Below are 17,531 nucleotides of genomic sequence, written 5' to 3'. Positions count from 1 at the left end.
TCACTTATGAGTTTCCTATCTCTCCTAACACTCAACTGCTCCTTCCTAAAAGCTCCTTAAATGATTTCATTCTGTAAAATACAAATAAATAAATACCTGTGAATGCAGCCATTTTGGTGCAGATAGCTCAACCCTCTCACTGCTCCAAAGAGAATGTTTCTTATTAAAGTTTCACTCATTCCTTCAGGAAAGTAAGTCTTCAAGAGCTGACTTGCTGAACCTGAAAGAAACACCTGAAATCTTTAACTGAACATTGGTTTTGCTTCTAGCTATGTTTTAAATGTTCTTTTCAACTATAAATACACACACACACACACACACACACACACACACACACACACACCTGTTTTAGAGTCTACCTACTTTCCTATGCAAAGGTAGTTTTCCTTCAAGAATCTTTAAAAAGACTTTTCTAATGATACTCTAGAGATTAGAAAAGAGAATTAGCAATTTTCAGTATTACTTAAAAAAATACTGTATTTATATATTTTTAGACCCAGAGGCAATTCATCAAAGTTATCCTAAAGATCAAAGCTCTAACTCTTGAATACAGAGAACTGAGGGTTGATGGGGGGGTGGAAGAGGGGAAAATGGGTGATGGGCATTGAGGACGGCACTTGTTGGGATGAGCACTAGGTGTTTTATGTGAGCGATGAATCACGGGAATCTACCCCCAAAAACAAGAGCACACTGTATACACTGTATGTTAGCCAACTTGACAATAAATTATATTTTAAAAAATAAAAAATAAAAATAAAAGCTCTAGAATCCATTTGTTTATTTGTGCAATATAATTATTGAACACTTTGTGCAAGGAACTGTATGAGCACCAAAATGAAAAATACATACATGATCCTGCCCTCAAGAAGCTGAAGTACAGTAAAAGGAGACAGGTACACACACAGATGTTTATACTATAATAAAGTAAGTTTACAATGAGAGAAATAGGGACAGAGATGGTGTGCACAGGTGAAAAAACATTCTGCTTAAAGACTTATAGTGGCTCTCCATTGACAGAAGGGCAGGGAACTGAAGGGAAGAGAGAGCTTGTTCAAAGGCACACACTTCTTGGAGAAGCAGTAGTAGTTTCATTGATCATCAGGTCAACATGAACCAGATATGGAATTTATCATGAAATCTAGAATTGGCCACCAGATTTATAAATTAAAAGTAGTGAATCATAAATCTAAGATCCCACTCATCCTTATAAGTATGGCTTCCACGCTAAACTCTGAGTTATTTTATGTAAGACAAGTTTTCTTACCATAGGCCATAAATGGAGAAATAACCCAAAGCCAGCTGCCAACAGTGAAAACAGTCCAATAGGTTGTAATATTGGGGTGCCGGAAAAAGTGGGACAAAATCACTGCTTTCTAGGATAAACACACAAGAGACAAGACATTTAAAACAACTTGTTTTTGCCTTGTGATGAAAATAACAGTAGAGGTGGCAGCTAACACTCAGCAGAATTTATTGATACCAAGCATTGTTCTTGGTGCTGCCATTTCTTTAAATCTCACCAACAAGACATTAAGTATGTCATATGATCATTCCTATTTTACAAGAGAGAAATAGGAAATAAGAAACATAGAAATAAGTTAGAAAACTTGTCCGAGAGCATATAATCAACAAAAGAAATAGAAGTGAGATGTGATCTCAGTCTGACTTCTGAGGTCATACTCTCAACATCTATACTATATTCTTAAAACAGAAACATTTAAAAATACATAAAACTGTGAAGATAATCACTTCTAACACTAAATCTCAGAGAGAACCACTGTTAACATTTCAGCATAATTTCTTTCAATCTTTTTTTCTGTGCAATACACATGTGCACATGTAAATACTTTAAAAATAAGGACAATATCAAAAAATGCTTTCCCTCTTTATATCAAAAATGATTAGTGACACAGCATAGATGGAGCTTAAGTGTATTATTTTAAGTGAAATAAGTCAGTGAAAGACAAATACCATATGATTTCACTCATATGTAGAATTAAAGAAACAAAGCACATTAACATAGGGGAAGGGGTAAGAAAAAGAGGGAGACAAACTCTCAACTATAGAGACTCTTAACTATAGAGAACTGAGGGTTGATGGAGGGGAGGGGTGGGCTAAATGGGCAATGGGCATTAAGGAGGACACTTGTGATGAGCACTGGCTGTTATATATAAGTGATGAACCACTAAATTCTACACCTGAAACCAATATGACACCATATGTTAACTAGAATTTATGTTCTTTAATGCTTACTTATTTTTGAGAGAAAGAGCACGAGCAGGGTAGAGGAAGAGAGAGAGGGAGACACAGAATCTGAAGCAGGCTCCAGGCTCCAAGGTGTCAGCACAGAGCCCAGAACAGGGCTCAAACCCACAAACCGTGAGATCATGACCTGAGCTGAAGTCAGATGCTTAACCGACTGAGCTGCCCAGGCGCCCTAGTTAACTAACTAGAATTTAAATAAAAACTTGAAATTAGTGCCACTCTGGAAAACAGTATGGCAGTTCCTCAAAAAACTAAAAATAGAACTACCCTACGAGCCAGCAATTGCACTACTATTTATCCAAAGGATACAAAAATGCTGATTTGAAGGGGCACATGCACCTCAATGCTTATAGCAGAGCTTTCAACAATAGCCAAATTATGGAAAGAGCCCAAATGTCTGACTGATGAATAAAGAAGATGTGGTGTGTGTGTGTATATATATATATACATTTATATGTATATATACACAACATACATACATAAATACACACACACACACACACACACACACTTGCTCTTTCAAAAATTTTAATTTCAATAAATATGCAGAGGTGCCTGGGTACACACACACACACACACACACACACACACACAATGGAATACTACTTGGCAGTCAAAAAGAATGAAATCTTGTCATTTGCAACAATGTGGATGGAACTGGAGAGAATTATGATAAGTGAAAGAAATCAGTCAGAAAAAGACAAATATATGATTTCATTCATATGTGGAATTTAAGAAACACAACAAATGAACATAGGGGAAGGGAAGGACAAATAAGATAAAAACAGAGAGGGAGGCAAACCATAAGAGACTCTTAAATATAGAGAACTGAGGGTTGCTGAAGGGGAGGTAGGTGGAGATGGGCCAAATGGGTGATGAGCTTTAAGGAGGGCACTTATTGGGATGAGCACTGGATGTTATATGTAAGTGATGAATCACTGGGTTCTACTCCTGAAACCAGTACTACACTGTATGTTAACTAACTTGAATTTAAATAAATTTGAAAAAATTTTTTTAATTTGAAATTGAAAAAAAATTAGTGACAATGAAAATGGTATTATAATATTCCTAAAATGCAATTCTATTAAAATTTATTCATTCAGAAGTTAATTTTACTTAGCTGGATGAAAAGGAAACTGTATGCTTTTGTTTTTTCTATTTCCTCATTTGACTATTTGTGATTGGACTAAGATTATTGTAAATCTCCAGACCAACATTTTGAATATGATATTCATTTGAAGGAATTTACAGTAATTACCAAAGTTTGAATATATTTGTTCTTCTGTGGATCTGGATTCCAAGTATTCCTTCCAATTCTGTACTTGCATATTCATTAGAAGAAAGAAATCTAACTTCCTCTAACAGAAAGAAATATTAATTTGGTAAAAAAAATTCTTACAGATGTAATCTCCTCAAATAGACATTAAATAAATCATTTTTTTCATTTTGTTACCTGTAAAGCTTTCAGGCGTTCATCAGTGCAGTTTTCCAGATTTGTAATTTTTATAGTCACCAGTGTTCCTGTAGGAGTATGCCGGGCAAGATGAATAGAAGTCAAGTTGTCAAATCCTCTTCCTACATTCAGATGTAAAACTCATGTTAGTAACCAAAGAAGAAAAAAACTGACAATTTGGACAACATCAAAATTTAAAACTGCTCTTCAAGAAAATACTGTTAAGAAAACGAAAAGATAAGCCACTGGCTGAAAGTATTAACTATGCTTACATCCAGTATATATAAAAAATTCTTACAACTCTATACCAACAGAATTTTTACAATTCTATACAAACTTATACTAAATTTTAAAATATGCATAAGATTTGGGGTGTCTGGGTGGCTCGGTTAAGTGTCAGACTCTTGATTTCAGTTCAGGTTATGATCTCACGGTCTTTTTAAAAAAAATTTTTTTTAATGTTTATTTATTTTTGAGAGAGATGGAGACAGAATGCGAGTGGGTTAGGGGCAGAGAGAGAGGGAGACATAGAATCCAAAGCAGACTCCAGGCTCCGAGCTGTCAGCACAGAGCCCAACGCAGGGTTCAAACTCACGAGCTGCAAGATCGTGACCTGAGCCGAAGTTGGATGCTCAACCGACTGAGCCACCCAGGCACCCTACGATCTCACAGTCTTGAGACTGAGCCTTATGTCGGGCTCTGCACTGAGTGTGGAGCCTGCTTAAGATTCTCTTCACCTGCCCCTTCTCTGTGCTCACTCGCTTGCTCTTTCAAAAATTGTATTTTAATTTCAACAAATATGCAGAGGTGCCTGGGTGGCTCAGTTGGTTAAGCATCTGACTCTTGATTTCAGCTCAGGTCACAATCTCATGGTTTGTGGGTTCGAGCCCCGTGTTGGCCTCCGTGCTCACAGTGTGGAGTGGAGTCTACTTGGGATTCTCTCTCTCTCTCTCTCTCTCTCTCTCTCTGTCCCCTCCCCCTCGTGAGCACACACTCTCTCAAAATAAACTTAAAAAAAATCTTAAATAAATAAAAATATTCAGATGATTAAATAGGCAATCCACAAAAAAAGATATAGGAATGTCCAATAAACACATGAAAAGATGCTCAAGATAGAGAAATGCAAATAAAAAACCACAATGATACACCATTACATATCTGTTATAATGGCTAAAATTGTGACCTGATAAACAAATTATGACAAATTCAAACAACAGGATACAATCAGCAATTCCTACACCACTGATGTCATTTCTGTCACATAAATGGTATCATAAAGAGTACAGTCTTTTGTGTCTAGCTTCTTTTACTTAGCATAATGCTTTTGAGTTTGTTCCATGTTGTTTTAATAACTTCTTTCATTGCTGAGTAATAATCCATTACTATGGACAAGTCACTATTTATCCACTCATAAGTTGATAAATATTTGGGTTGTTTTCAGTTTTTGGTGACTATTAAGCTGCGAAAACATTCTTTAAGTAGACATATGCTTTCATTTCTCTTTGGCAGATCCTTGCAAGTGGGATTGCTGGGTCATGTGTATTTAACCTTATAAGAAGTTGCAAAACTGGTTTTAAAAGTGGATGAACCATTTTTAATCCCACAAACAATCTATAAGAGCTATAGCTGCTTGACATACTCAACAGCATTTGGTATCATCAGTTTTTAAAATATAAAACACCTGGAGTGGCACCTATCAATAGGCATCTAATAAATGTTAGTTCCTCTCTCTTTCCACAGTCACCAAATTCTGCCACTTATCTTTGAAATGAAGTTAACCACAAATTCATCCCTTTCACTCCAGTGTCAGCATGACTGCCTTAGTTCAAGTCCTGTCCTCCTTTGCTGGTCAAATGTGGTGACTTCCTTATCATGTTCTACATTCTCAACTAAGACATGCTCCCAAATTACTGGGGGATCTACTTCAAAAGCCTATACCTAGGTCCAATTCACCAGAAATTTTGATTTGTTAGGTCTGTGATGGGATATAGGCATTGCAATTTTTAATTTTTTTTTTTAACGTTTTATTTATTTTTGAGACAGAGAGAGACAGAGCATGAACGGGGGAGGGTCAGAGAGAGGGAGACACAGAATCCGAAGCAGGCTCCAGGCTCTGAGCTGTCAGCACAGAGTCTGACGCGGGGCTCGAACTCACGGACCGCGAGATCATGACCTGAGCCGAAGTCGGCCGCTTAACCGACTGAGCCACCCAGGTGCCCCAAGGCATTGCAATTTTTAAAGACTCAGGTGATATGGATGATACTTCCAGTTGTAAATCACTATCTACATCTTCCAGACTGCTGCCTGGAATTGCTGCCAGTTTTCCCTCTAGAACTCAGCATTTTATCACTAGAAGAGTACTACCGTGCAGCACCTGAGATCTTAGACCCTCCAGTCAGAAAGGTTTGCTTTAAAATCACTAGTTGTAGGATTGCTACTTGAATTCTCAGAGCCTCAGTATCTTCATCAGCCAAATAGGAGTGGTAAAAGGCTGACATGAAAAACTACACATGAAATGTTCAGCTCAGTGCCTGTTAGATGGTATTATTACCATTGTCACTGTTCCACAATGTATCTCAAGCACAGAGGGAATAAATTCCAAACTTGTGGCTTAAATGCTTTGAGCAATGAAGTGGGTAAGTTGTGAGGGATGAGAGTCTGAACTTGTAAATACACCATATGAGGTCTTTCACAGGTGTTCCAAACCTCCCTTTCTAGATTTGTCTCCGACCACTGCCTACTCTTGTAGGCAACAAGTGGGGGGTTGTTTAGGTTCCCCTCTAACCATTCTTCCTCAGTCATCTACTGAAGTAATTCTGTTTTTACATTTTTTGAGTTGACATCATCTGAATGTCCATTCTAATTTGGGGGCATTTTCCACTAGTGCTATTTTAGGAAAGGTCAGATCCTTATTTGCTCTTGGCTTCCTTGACCCTGCCATGTGAACATCAATGACCTATGCTTAGCTACCTGAAGGATGGAGTTAGTGACAAACAGAAGCAGAGGCAGTCAGAACTTCCTGCAGTGGGTTCCACTGTCTGGGATATAAGTACTCTAACAGGTAATACACTAACTAGGCTGTTCCTAGGCCATGGCCCTGGCTCTGGTTCTAGTTATGCAGCTTCGCTTAGCTTCTTCCAAGTCTATCTCTCTAGCCAATAATTCTGTCAGTTAGCAATATTGTTCAAAAAATTCCTCTCTTAAGTTAGTCAGGATTGTTTTCTGTTGTTTGTAACAAAAACCCTGACTAGAACATTCAGCAAACTTTTCCTCATTTTTCAGAATCCAGCTCATTTTTGCGATCTTTCTTGACTTTCACAGTAGTCAAGATGGATGGTCAGATGTTTCATCTTTTCTGTTCCTGTAATACTTAACACATCTCTACTTCAGTACTCTCCAGTACATAAACAAGGCTATCTTATGTGTTCAACTTCCCAGAAAGAATATGGATTCCTCAAGTGTTTTACATGGTTTTATATCCCTAGCATCTAACAGAGTATCTGTTTGCAATGTTTAATAGATGTTTCTGAATATTCACCACAAAAATTTCACATGTATATGGCTATAAACAATAATTCATCTTGTTCCAAACTTAACTGAGAAAGGTGTTTACTATAAATGGGGTTTTAGGTAAGTTTTTGTTTTGTCTTATTTTGTTTTTGAAAGATAGTGCATGCAGGTGTGACTAGAGTAGGGGTATCAGCAGAGGGGGAGAGAGAGAATCTTAAGCAGACTCCATGCCCAGTGTGGAGCCCAACCTGGGGCTCAATCTCATGAACTGTGAGATCATGACCTGAGCTGAAATCTGAGCCACTAAGGTGACCCTAGGTAAGTTTTTAAGTTAAAAGAAACTTGGTTAAAAGACTGTCACTAAAAAGATTTACATGATTTTTCATACCGAGTATAAATTATAGACATAAAATCAGAAGATTCCTAAAGACACAAATTTATTTATAAAGACACAAATAATATTATTTATAAAGACACAAATTTATTTATAAAGACACAAATAATATTTAGATTACTTAGTGTCTTCCTTCTCTAAAAATACTTGAGTGAAAAAGTAAAAATTTTAGAAAGTAATCTTGAAAATTGGGGCTGCTATTTTAGGGAAGACATAAAATTAATAGATCCATCTGACTGACACAATTAACATGTAGCCTTATTAACATAGGTGACAACAGAAAAAGACCCACTCACAAAATAATCTTTGTGTCATCAATTTCATTTCTAACAATGAAGGATCAATTCAGGATAATTACCAATTTCCACTTGGAGTTCATAGTGAGAAACATTGGTGGAACAGATCACATCCTTGGCTCTAGTGGATGAAGGCAACTGGGAAAAGGGTAGCTCATCAACCTGCATTGTTTTAAAAAGAGGAAAACAAAATAAACTTTTTTGGTTCCCCATTTTAGTCCCCTACCCTAATATAAAATACTGATATTTTAGTTTCAAACACAATGCTCATTAGGAAAGCACTGGAGGGTGGCTTAAGACACTGTTTCAAAATCTAAGAAGAGTTTACAATTGCTAATAAGTGGTTAGTTAAAAAGCTATCAGCACGTAAAGGGGGACAGGGTGGGAAAAGCAGATTTATAGGTAGCAAAGAATAGTTTCCTGCACAATTTCCAGTAAGCACTTTTAGGAATTGCTAGAAATGGCTGTTAATTCCTGAGGTTATCTAATAAACACATCAAGGGTAGAAATGCAGGGACCTGTCCAGAATATTCTATACTTTTACTCTTGCTTCAAGTGGTTGCCAGTTGTATCTATTATACATACAGGTACCTGACTCAGCTAGTGGAGGTATTAACAATTCAAGGAAAAATTTCCACATTGCAGCCTATTAAAATTGCTGAAGTTTTTCACAAGATTGAATAAATCAGAAGGGAGATCAGAAAGAAAAATAAACCCCAAGAGTTGGAAGAATAGGGTACAGACTTCCCGAATACCAGTATGAGGTCTCATGGGGGTGCTTTAGGGTCAGAGTTCTAGGTTTGCACCAGATCCCAGTGGCAGTGAAAATGACATGCACACAGAAGAGAGAAGAGGCCAATACCACTCGTGTCATATGATAGCAAAGAGGACCTCCCAAAAGACACAGTACTCCAAAAGACACTTGGAAGGATTTACAGGCATTGGTAGGTGGCAACAATTTTATTACTGCCTCCAAGATAGAGATAAGGAAATGTGGGATTAGAAATGATATTACTGTGTGTTAGGAATTGTACTGACCACTTTTTACATCCTTGATTCTACATGTTCCCTAAACTTCTAAAAGAGCACACAAAATATAATTATAAGCTCACAGCTAAAGATGAATAAAGGTGAATACTGTTCAAGAGGAGTGAAAGACTAAAATTAGAATTAATCCTAATAAAGGAAAAAAATCTAAATAAATCAATTTTATTTCATTGTAACAGGTAACCTTCAAATAAACTCAGATTTAAAGAACACAAATAAGAGATAGAAAAACATACAACAATTTTTTTTAATTTTAAAGTAATAACCTGTAAGCCTGTCAGGAAGGCTAGAGCACAGAATAAACTGAAGCTTACAGTTCACTGCTTGAAAAAAAATGGCAATAGGTTACCAGATAATGGACTAAAATCAGGCTAATCAACCTTTTCTTTGCTTCCATCTCATTGATTAAGGAAATAGTCTTCTTTAAAATAGAAGGGGCACATGTGTTATAAATAAGTAGCTGAATTCTAAAACTGTTTTAAATAAGTTCAAAGCTACAGGCCAGACATAATTACATCTAGGATATTAAGTGTGCAGATGTAGTAAAACTGAGAAGAATGAAAATAGTAAAACATTGACTCAATTTTCAAAAAAAGCGTGAAAACTACAAAGGGGTAATAAGCCTTGATGCAGTTGCCCAGTAAAGTCTAAAATCAAATTACTACATAGATGATTTATAGACACTTAAGAAAACAACATGGTAATCATAAGAAGACAGTATAGGTTTACTACGAGTAAATCATCCTAAACTAAGCTCACTTCTCTTTTTGATTTGATGACTAGAAAATTAGAAAGCAAAAATCATGGCATGGTCAGTGTTCAAGGGAAGATGATAAGAGTAGGAAGATCCTAAGCTCACTTCATCCCACAGACACAGCTAAATAACCCGTATCAGTGTAAACAACCCAGAAAATGACCTAAAGACTGGCAGAACGGACCTTCCACAGCTAATTGTACAGAAGAGACCACATCAAAAAAAAAAAAAAAAATGGTAGGACGTGCAGACATATGGTCTGGAACCAAACTGACCCACAAGACTATCTGCAGGAGGGAAAGACACCACAAGCACAGAGAAAGGAGAGAGGCACATGGGTGGCTCAGTTGGTTAAGCATCCAACTTCAGCTCAGGTTATGATCTCGAAATTCATGGGTTTCAGTCCTGCATTGGGCTCTGGGCTGACAGCTCAGAGCCTGGAGCCTGCTTCAAATTCTCTGTCTCCCTCTCTCTCTGCTCCTCCCCTGCTTGCACTCTGGTCTCTCTGTGTCTCTCAAAAATAAATAAATGTTAAATTATTTTTAATAAAAAAAAGGAGAGAAGCAGACCCCACACCAGGCATGGGTGACCAGCACTGGGAAAATGAATCCCCACATTATATGACTTTGAAAACCAGAGAGGCTTAACTTCATGAGTTTTGTCAATCAGTGGAGCTTGACACCTGATAATTTCAAAATCAGCAGGCTCAGCTCTGGGAGAGCCAGAGCATAACAATCACACTGAGATAAGGCACTAAAGTAGTAGTTTGAAAAACACCTGTGGTATATAGAAAGATTTATTTTCTAATTTCTGAAGATGTTCTAGAGGGGCAGGAATTTTAGGAGACTTACCCAAGAACAAAAGAGCTAGAGGTGCCATTTCTCTCCCCAACCCCCAAACTAAAGACATGGGACACCCACAAGAACACTCTCCTATGAGCTCACTAACAGCGTGCCCCACCCCCATGTTCTCCTGTAGACCTGAGTTCAGCAGGAGTCCATCCAAGGCAGTGTCACAGGCATGGCATTGAGCAAGCAGCCCAGACAGTAGCCAGTACCACTCCAAAGTGACTCCTGCTGTAGGGAGAGGGGAAGATAACCACACATACCACTCTGATTCTGACCCTAGCAGTGGGTGGGGGCAAACATCTGGTCTGACTGCAGGCCCCACCCACCCACAAAAGCTTCTCAAGGGACAACACTGGGATAGCACCCTGCAGTCTGGTACGACCATAGCCCTGACCCACCTTATGTCCAAGGCATCCTCAAACTCACCATTCAAAATACAAGGACTAAAACCTGCCAACAACAGGAAAAGAGAACCACTGCAGATTACTGGACTAAAGGCAAACACAGCTTACCCACAAGAGGGAGCACAAAACACATATAGGAGACATCCCTAAAGCACCTGTTTCTAGTGAAGAGGGGACACTGCACTGCATAGGACTATAGAACCTCTTCTTCAGGTGGCCACTACTTTCAAGAGCAGGAGACACAGCTAACTTTCCTAACACAGAGAGAGAGAGTTAGAAAAAATGAGAAGACAGAGAAATATGTTCCAAATGAAAAGGCAGGATAAAGTCACAGCAAAAGAGCTAAACAAAGCGGGGATAAGTTATATGCCTGATAAATAATTTAAAGTAATGGCCATAAAGATACTCACTCGACTTGAGAAAAGAGAGGAGGATATCAGTGAGACCCTCAACAAAGAGATAGAAAATATAAAAAAGAACCAAACAGAGATGAAGAACATAATAATTCAAATTAAAAATACACTATAAAGAATAAACAGTAGACTAGAGAAGGCAGAACAGATCAGTGACCTATAAGACAGAGTAATAAAAAATAATCAAGCTGAACAGCAAAAAGATGAGAATAGATTAAGGGAACTCAGTGATACCGTCAAGCCCAATAACATTTGCATTACAGGGATCCCAGAAAGAGAAGAAAAAGGGGGCAGAAAATTTATTTGAAGAAATAATAGATGAAAATGTCCCAAATCTGGGAAAGGAAACAGAAATCCAGGCAGGCACAGAGAGCTCCCCAACAAAATCAATCCAAGGAGGTCCACACCAAGACATATAATTAAAATGGCAAAAGGCAGTGATAATAAGAAAATTTTATAAGGAGCAAGAAAACAGTTACATAAAAGAGAAACTCCATAAGACCATCAACTGATTTTTCAGCAGAAACTTTTCAAGCCAGAAGCAAGGGGCATGATATATTCCAAGTCCTAAAAGAAAAAAACAAAAACAAAAACTGAAACCAAGAATACTCTATCCAGGAAGGCTATTTCTTCAGAATAGAAGAGATAAAGAGTTTCCCAAACAAAAGATAAAGGAATTTATCACCACTAAACCAGCATTACAAGAAATGTTAAAGGGTATTCTTTCAGTGGAAAGGAAAGACCATAAGCAGGAGTAAAAAAAAAAAAAAAAAAAAAAAAAAAAAAAAAAAAAAAAGGAGGCACAAATGCAGTAAAATTAACTATATCTATAAAAATTAGTCAAAGGACTCACAAAATAAAAAAGATGCAAATTATAAGACCAAATACATAAAAGGTAGGGGTGAGAAGAGTGAAAATTTACTGCTTTTAGGAAGGATTCAAATTTAAGCGAGCATCAACTTAATATAGACTGCTATATATAAACCTAACAGTAACCACAAATCAAAAACCTATAATAAATAAGCAAAAAATAATCTAACCATATAAAAAGAGCCATCAAACCATGAAAAAAAGCACAAGACCAGAGAACCACAAAATCAACAGTGAAACAAGTAACAAAATGGCAAAAAGTACATACTTATCAGTAATTACTTTGAATGTAAATGGGTTAACACTACAGTCAAGAGACACAGGGTAGACAGGAGAGTTTTGCAGGGCCTCAGTTCCAGCGGAGGTGGTGACAGGTATCATTTCACAAGCAGACCAGAGTACACCTAGTTAAAAGTTGCCACATTCAGGCCAGAGACCAAACACTGCCCATACTAGGCAAGGAGAACCTCTGCAGATGACTGTCTTGAAGAATAGAGCAGCCAGAACACAACAGCAGAGCGCATGAAGCACATACTAGAGACATTTCCTGAAGTGGCAGGCCCTCAGCACTACGTGACCTCTTGTTCATGGCCATTACTTTAGGAGCAGGAGACATAACTTGCTTTTCTAACACACATGAGCAGGCAGAGATTTAGACAAAATGACAGTGGAATTTTTTCCAAATGAAAGAACAAGGTAAGGCCACAGCCAGAAACCTAGGCAAAACTGATATAAGTAACATGACTGATGGAAAATTTAAAGCAACTCTCATAAGGATATTCACTAGGCTTGAGGAAAGAGTGGAATACAACAGTGAGACATCAGAGATGAAGAGTATAATCATCAAGATTAGAAACATGCTTGATGCACAATGAACACGAAGCTAGAAGAAGCAGAGAAACAAATTAACGACACAGAAGACAAAGTAATGGAAAACAATGAAGCTAAACAAAAGACAGAAAGAATTATGTAATATGAGAATAGACTTAGGGAACTCAGTGACTCCATCAAATGGACTAACATTTATATTATAAGAATCCCAGAAGAAGGAGATATAGAAATGGGCATGAAATTTATTTGAAAAAATAATAGCTGAAAACTTTCCTAATCTGGGAAGGGAAATGGACATCCAGATCCAGAAAGCAGAGAATTCCCATCAAAATCAACAAAAGTTGGCCAACACCAACACATTGTAATTAACTTTGCAAAATACAGTGATTAAGAAAAAAATCTTAAAAGCAGCAAGACAAAGGAAGTCAGTAACTTACAAGGGAACACTCATAAGGCTAGCAGGAGATTTTTCAACAGAAACTTTTCAGGCCAGAAGGGAGTGGCATGATATATTCAAAGTGCTAAATGGGAAAAATGTGCAGCCAAAACTACTGTATCCAGCAAAGCTATAATTCACAATAGAAGGAGAGATAGAGTTTCCCAGACAAAGACTAAAGAGGTTCACAACCACCCTCTTGCACTGTTGGTGGGAATGCAAACTGGTGTAGCCGCTCTGGAAAACAGTGTGGAGGTTCCTCAAAAAATTAAAAATACAACTACCCTACAACCCAGCAAGAGCACTACTGGGATCTGTCCAAAGGATACAGGAGTACTGATTCACAGGGGCATATGTACCCCAGTGTTTACAGCAGCACTTTCAAAAGAGCCAAATTATGAAAGAGCCTAAATGTCCATCAACTGATGGATAAAGAAGACGTGGTTTTTTTTTTTTTTTTTTGCAGACCCCCCCTTCATTTTATTTTTTTTCAATATATGAAATTTATTGTCAAATTGGTTTCCATACAACACCCAGTGCTCATCACAAAAGGTGCCCTCCTCAATACCCATCACACACCCTCCCCTCCCTCCCACTCCCCATCAACCCTCAGTTTGTTCTCAGTTTTTAACAGTCTCTTATGCTTTGGCTCTCTCCCACTCTAACCTCTTTTTTTTTTTTTTTCCTTCCCCTCCCCCATGGGTTTCTGTTAAGTTTCTCAGGATCCACATAACAGTGAAAACATATGGTATCTGTCTTTCTCTGTATGGCTTATTTCACTTAGCATCACACTCTCCAGTTCCATCCACGTTGCTACAAAGGGCCATATTTCGTTCTTTCTCATTGCCATGTAGTCCATTGTGTATATAAACCACAATTTCTTTATCCATTCATCAGTTGATGGACATTTAGGCTCTTTCCATCATTTGGCTATTGTTGAGAGTGCTGCTATAAACATTGGGGTACAAGTGCCCCTATGCATCAGTACTCCTGTATCCCTTGGGTAAATTCCTAGCAGTGCTATTGCTGGGTCATAGGGTAGATCTATTTTTAATTTTTTGAGAATCCTCCACACTGTTTTCCAGAGTGGCTGCACCAATTTGCATTCCCACCAACAGTGCAAGAGGGTTCCCGTTTCTCCACATCCTCTCCAGCATCTATAGTCTTCTGATTTGTTCATTTTGGCCACTCTGACTGGCGTGAGGTGATATCTGAGTGTGGTTTTGATTTGTATTTCCCTGATAAGGAGCGATGTTGAGCATCTTTTCATGTGCCTGTTGGCCATCCGGATGTAGAAGACGTGGTTTATATATATAATACTATTTGGCAATGAGAAAGAATGAAATCATGCAATTTGCAGCAATGTGGATGGAACTGGAAGGTATTATACTAAGTGAAATAAGTCAGTCAGAGAAAGATAGATATATATTTTCACTCATGTGTGGAATTTGAGAAACTTAACAGAAGACCACGGGGGACAGGAAGGGGAAAAAATAGTTACAGACAGAAGGGGGGGAGGCAAACCATAAGACACTCTTAAATACATAGAACAAATTGAGGGTTGATGGAGAGGTGAGGGAGAGGGGAAAATGGGTGATGGGCACTGAGGAAGGCAGTTTTTTGGATGAGCACTGGGTGTTGTATATAAGCGATGAACCATGGGAATCTACCCCCTAAAACCAAGAGCACACTGTACACACTGTTATGTTAGCCAATTTGACAATAAATTATATTAAAAAAATAAATAAAAAATAAAGTAAAATACAACCTCCAGAAAAAAATAAAGGGGTTTGTGACTACTAAACCAGCCCTGCCAGAAGTATTAAAGGGGACTCTTTGAGTGGAGTTGAGGGGAGACCAAAAGTGATGGTATAAAGGTAAGAAACACAAAAGAAGTAAAAATGCGTATCTCTGGAAAAAAATCAAAGAACTCACACACACACACACACACACACACACACACACACACACATACAAAGAATACAAAATAACACATACCTAAAATGAGGGGAGGAGAGGAGAAAAGAATGGGTTCACACTTAAATGACCAGCAACTTAATATACATGCTATATGAAGAAGAGGTTATAAACAAACCTAATGGTAACCATAAATCAAAAACCACATGTATGGGCATTTGGGTGGCTCAGTTACTTGAGCATCTGACTTGATTTCAGCTCAGATTATGGTCCAACGGTTCATGGGTTTGAGCCCCATGCTGGGCTCCACATTGACAACATGGAGCCTGCTTGGGATTCTCTCTCTCCTCCTATCTCTACTTCTCTCTCTCTCACTCTCTCAAAAATAAGCATTTATTTAAATATTATTTTTTTTAATGTTTATTTAGTTTTGAAGGAGAGAGAGACAGAGAGTGAGTGAGGGAGGGACAGAGAGAGGGAGACACAGAATCTGAAGCAGGCTCCAGGCTCTGAGCTGTCAATGCAGAACCAGACATGGGGCTTGAACTCATGAAGTATGAGATCATGACCTGAGCCAAAGTCAGACGTCCAACCGACTGAGCCACCAAGGTGCCCCCCAAAATAAACATTTAAAAAAAAAACCCACAAATAAATAAGCAAAGAATAAAGAAAAGACTTCTAATATATCACTACAGAAAATCAGCAAACATGAAAAAGACAAGTAAGGATCAGAGGAAAGCTCCAGAAACAACCACAAAACAAGTAACAAAATAGCAATAAATTTATATCTATCAATAATTACTTTGAATGTAAATGGACTAAACATTCCAATCAAAAAATATAGGGTGTCAGGAGGGAGAAGAAAACAAGACCCATCTTGCTGCCTGTAAGAGAAGAATTTTAGACCTAGAGTCACATGCAGAGTGAAAGTGAGGGGTTGGAGAAACATTTATTACGCAAATGACCATCAAAAGAAAGCCAGAGTACCAATACATGTATTAGACAAAGTAGACTTTAAAACAAAGACTCTAAGGGGACAAAGAAGGATTCTACATAATAACATAAGGGATACTCCAACAAGAAAATATAACAATTGTAAATATTTATGCACCCATATGGAAGCACCCAAATACATAAAACAATGATTAACAAACATAAAGGAACTAATCGATAATAATACAGTAACAGTAGAGGACTTTAATTCCCCATTAACATCAGTGGACAGATCATCTAACAAAATAAATAAGGAAACAATGACTTTGAATGACACGCTGGACAGAGGGATTTACCAGAAATATTCAGAACAATCCATTCTCAGACAGCAGAATATGCATTCTTTTCAAGTGTACATGGAACATTCTCCAGAAGACATCACATAATAGGTCATAAAATAAGTGTCAACAAATTCAGTAATATCAAAGACACATCATGCACCTTTTCTAACCACAATTGTATGAAACAAGAAGTATAAGAAAGAACACAAATATATGGAGGTTAAATAACATGGTACTAAACAATGAGTGGTACTAAACAATGAATTCTTTATTGAATTCTTTCAATAAAGAAATCAAGGAGGAAATAAAAATATACATGGAGACAAATGAAAATGCAAACATAAAAATCTTGGGGATACATCAACAGTGGTCTAAGAGGGAAGTTTATAGAAATACAGGTCTGCCTCAAGAAGCAAAAATAATTCTGAAATAATGTAACTTTACCCTTAAAGGAGCTAAAAGAAAAAGAAGAAGAAGAAGAAGAAGAAGAAGAAGAAGAAGAAGAAGAACCCAAACCTAACAGAAGGAAGGAAAGATTAGTATAGAAATAAATGATATAGAAACAAAAACTATAGAACAATGAAACCAGGAGCTGGTTCTTTGAAAAGTCAACAAAAATAAACCTTTAGTCAGATTTATCAAAAAGAAAAGAGTAAGGTCCCAAATAATAAAATCACAAATGAGAGAGTAGACATGACAACCAACATCAAAGAAATACAATTATAGGAGGATATTATGAAAAGCTATATGACAACAAATTGAACAACCTAGAAGAAATGGATAAATTCCTAGAAACAAATAAATTACCAAAATTGAAAT

At 37.4% G+C, this 17,531-nt stretch overlaps 1 protein-coding gene across 5 annotated transcripts in view; it reads right to left on the bottom strand.

The window, feature by feature from the left end:
• The window catches only part of STRADB (STE20 related adaptor beta), a 35,479-nt gene that overhangs the window by 3,990 nt on the left and 13,958 nt on the right, over positions 1-17,531 (bottom strand). For all 5 annotated transcript variants that reach the window (XM_042995057.1, XM_042995058.1, XM_042995055.1 and 2 more), the window contains 4 exons: positions 7,981-8,080; positions 3,719-3,840; positions 1,265-1,373; positions 97-220 (listed from right to left, as the gene is read on the bottom strand). In XM_042995057.1, the coding sequence (XP_042850991.1) occupies positions 97-220; positions 1,265-1,373; positions 3,719-3,840; positions 7,981-8,080 (455 nt within the window). The remainder of the gene's footprint in view (positions 1-96; positions 221-1,264; positions 1,374-3,718; positions 3,841-7,980; positions 8,081-17,531) is intronic.

The sequence above is a fragment of the Panthera tigris genome, chromosome C1, assembly GCF_018350195.1.
Source record: "Panthera tigris isolate Pti1 chromosome C1, P.tigris_Pti1_mat1.1, whole genome shotgun sequence".
Taxonomy (NCBI): domain Eukaryota; kingdom Metazoa; phylum Chordata; class Mammalia; order Carnivora; family Felidae; genus Panthera; species Panthera tigris.
Note: the sequence above shows the minus strand (reverse complement) of the source record. Positions and strands in the feature narration are given on the sequence as shown.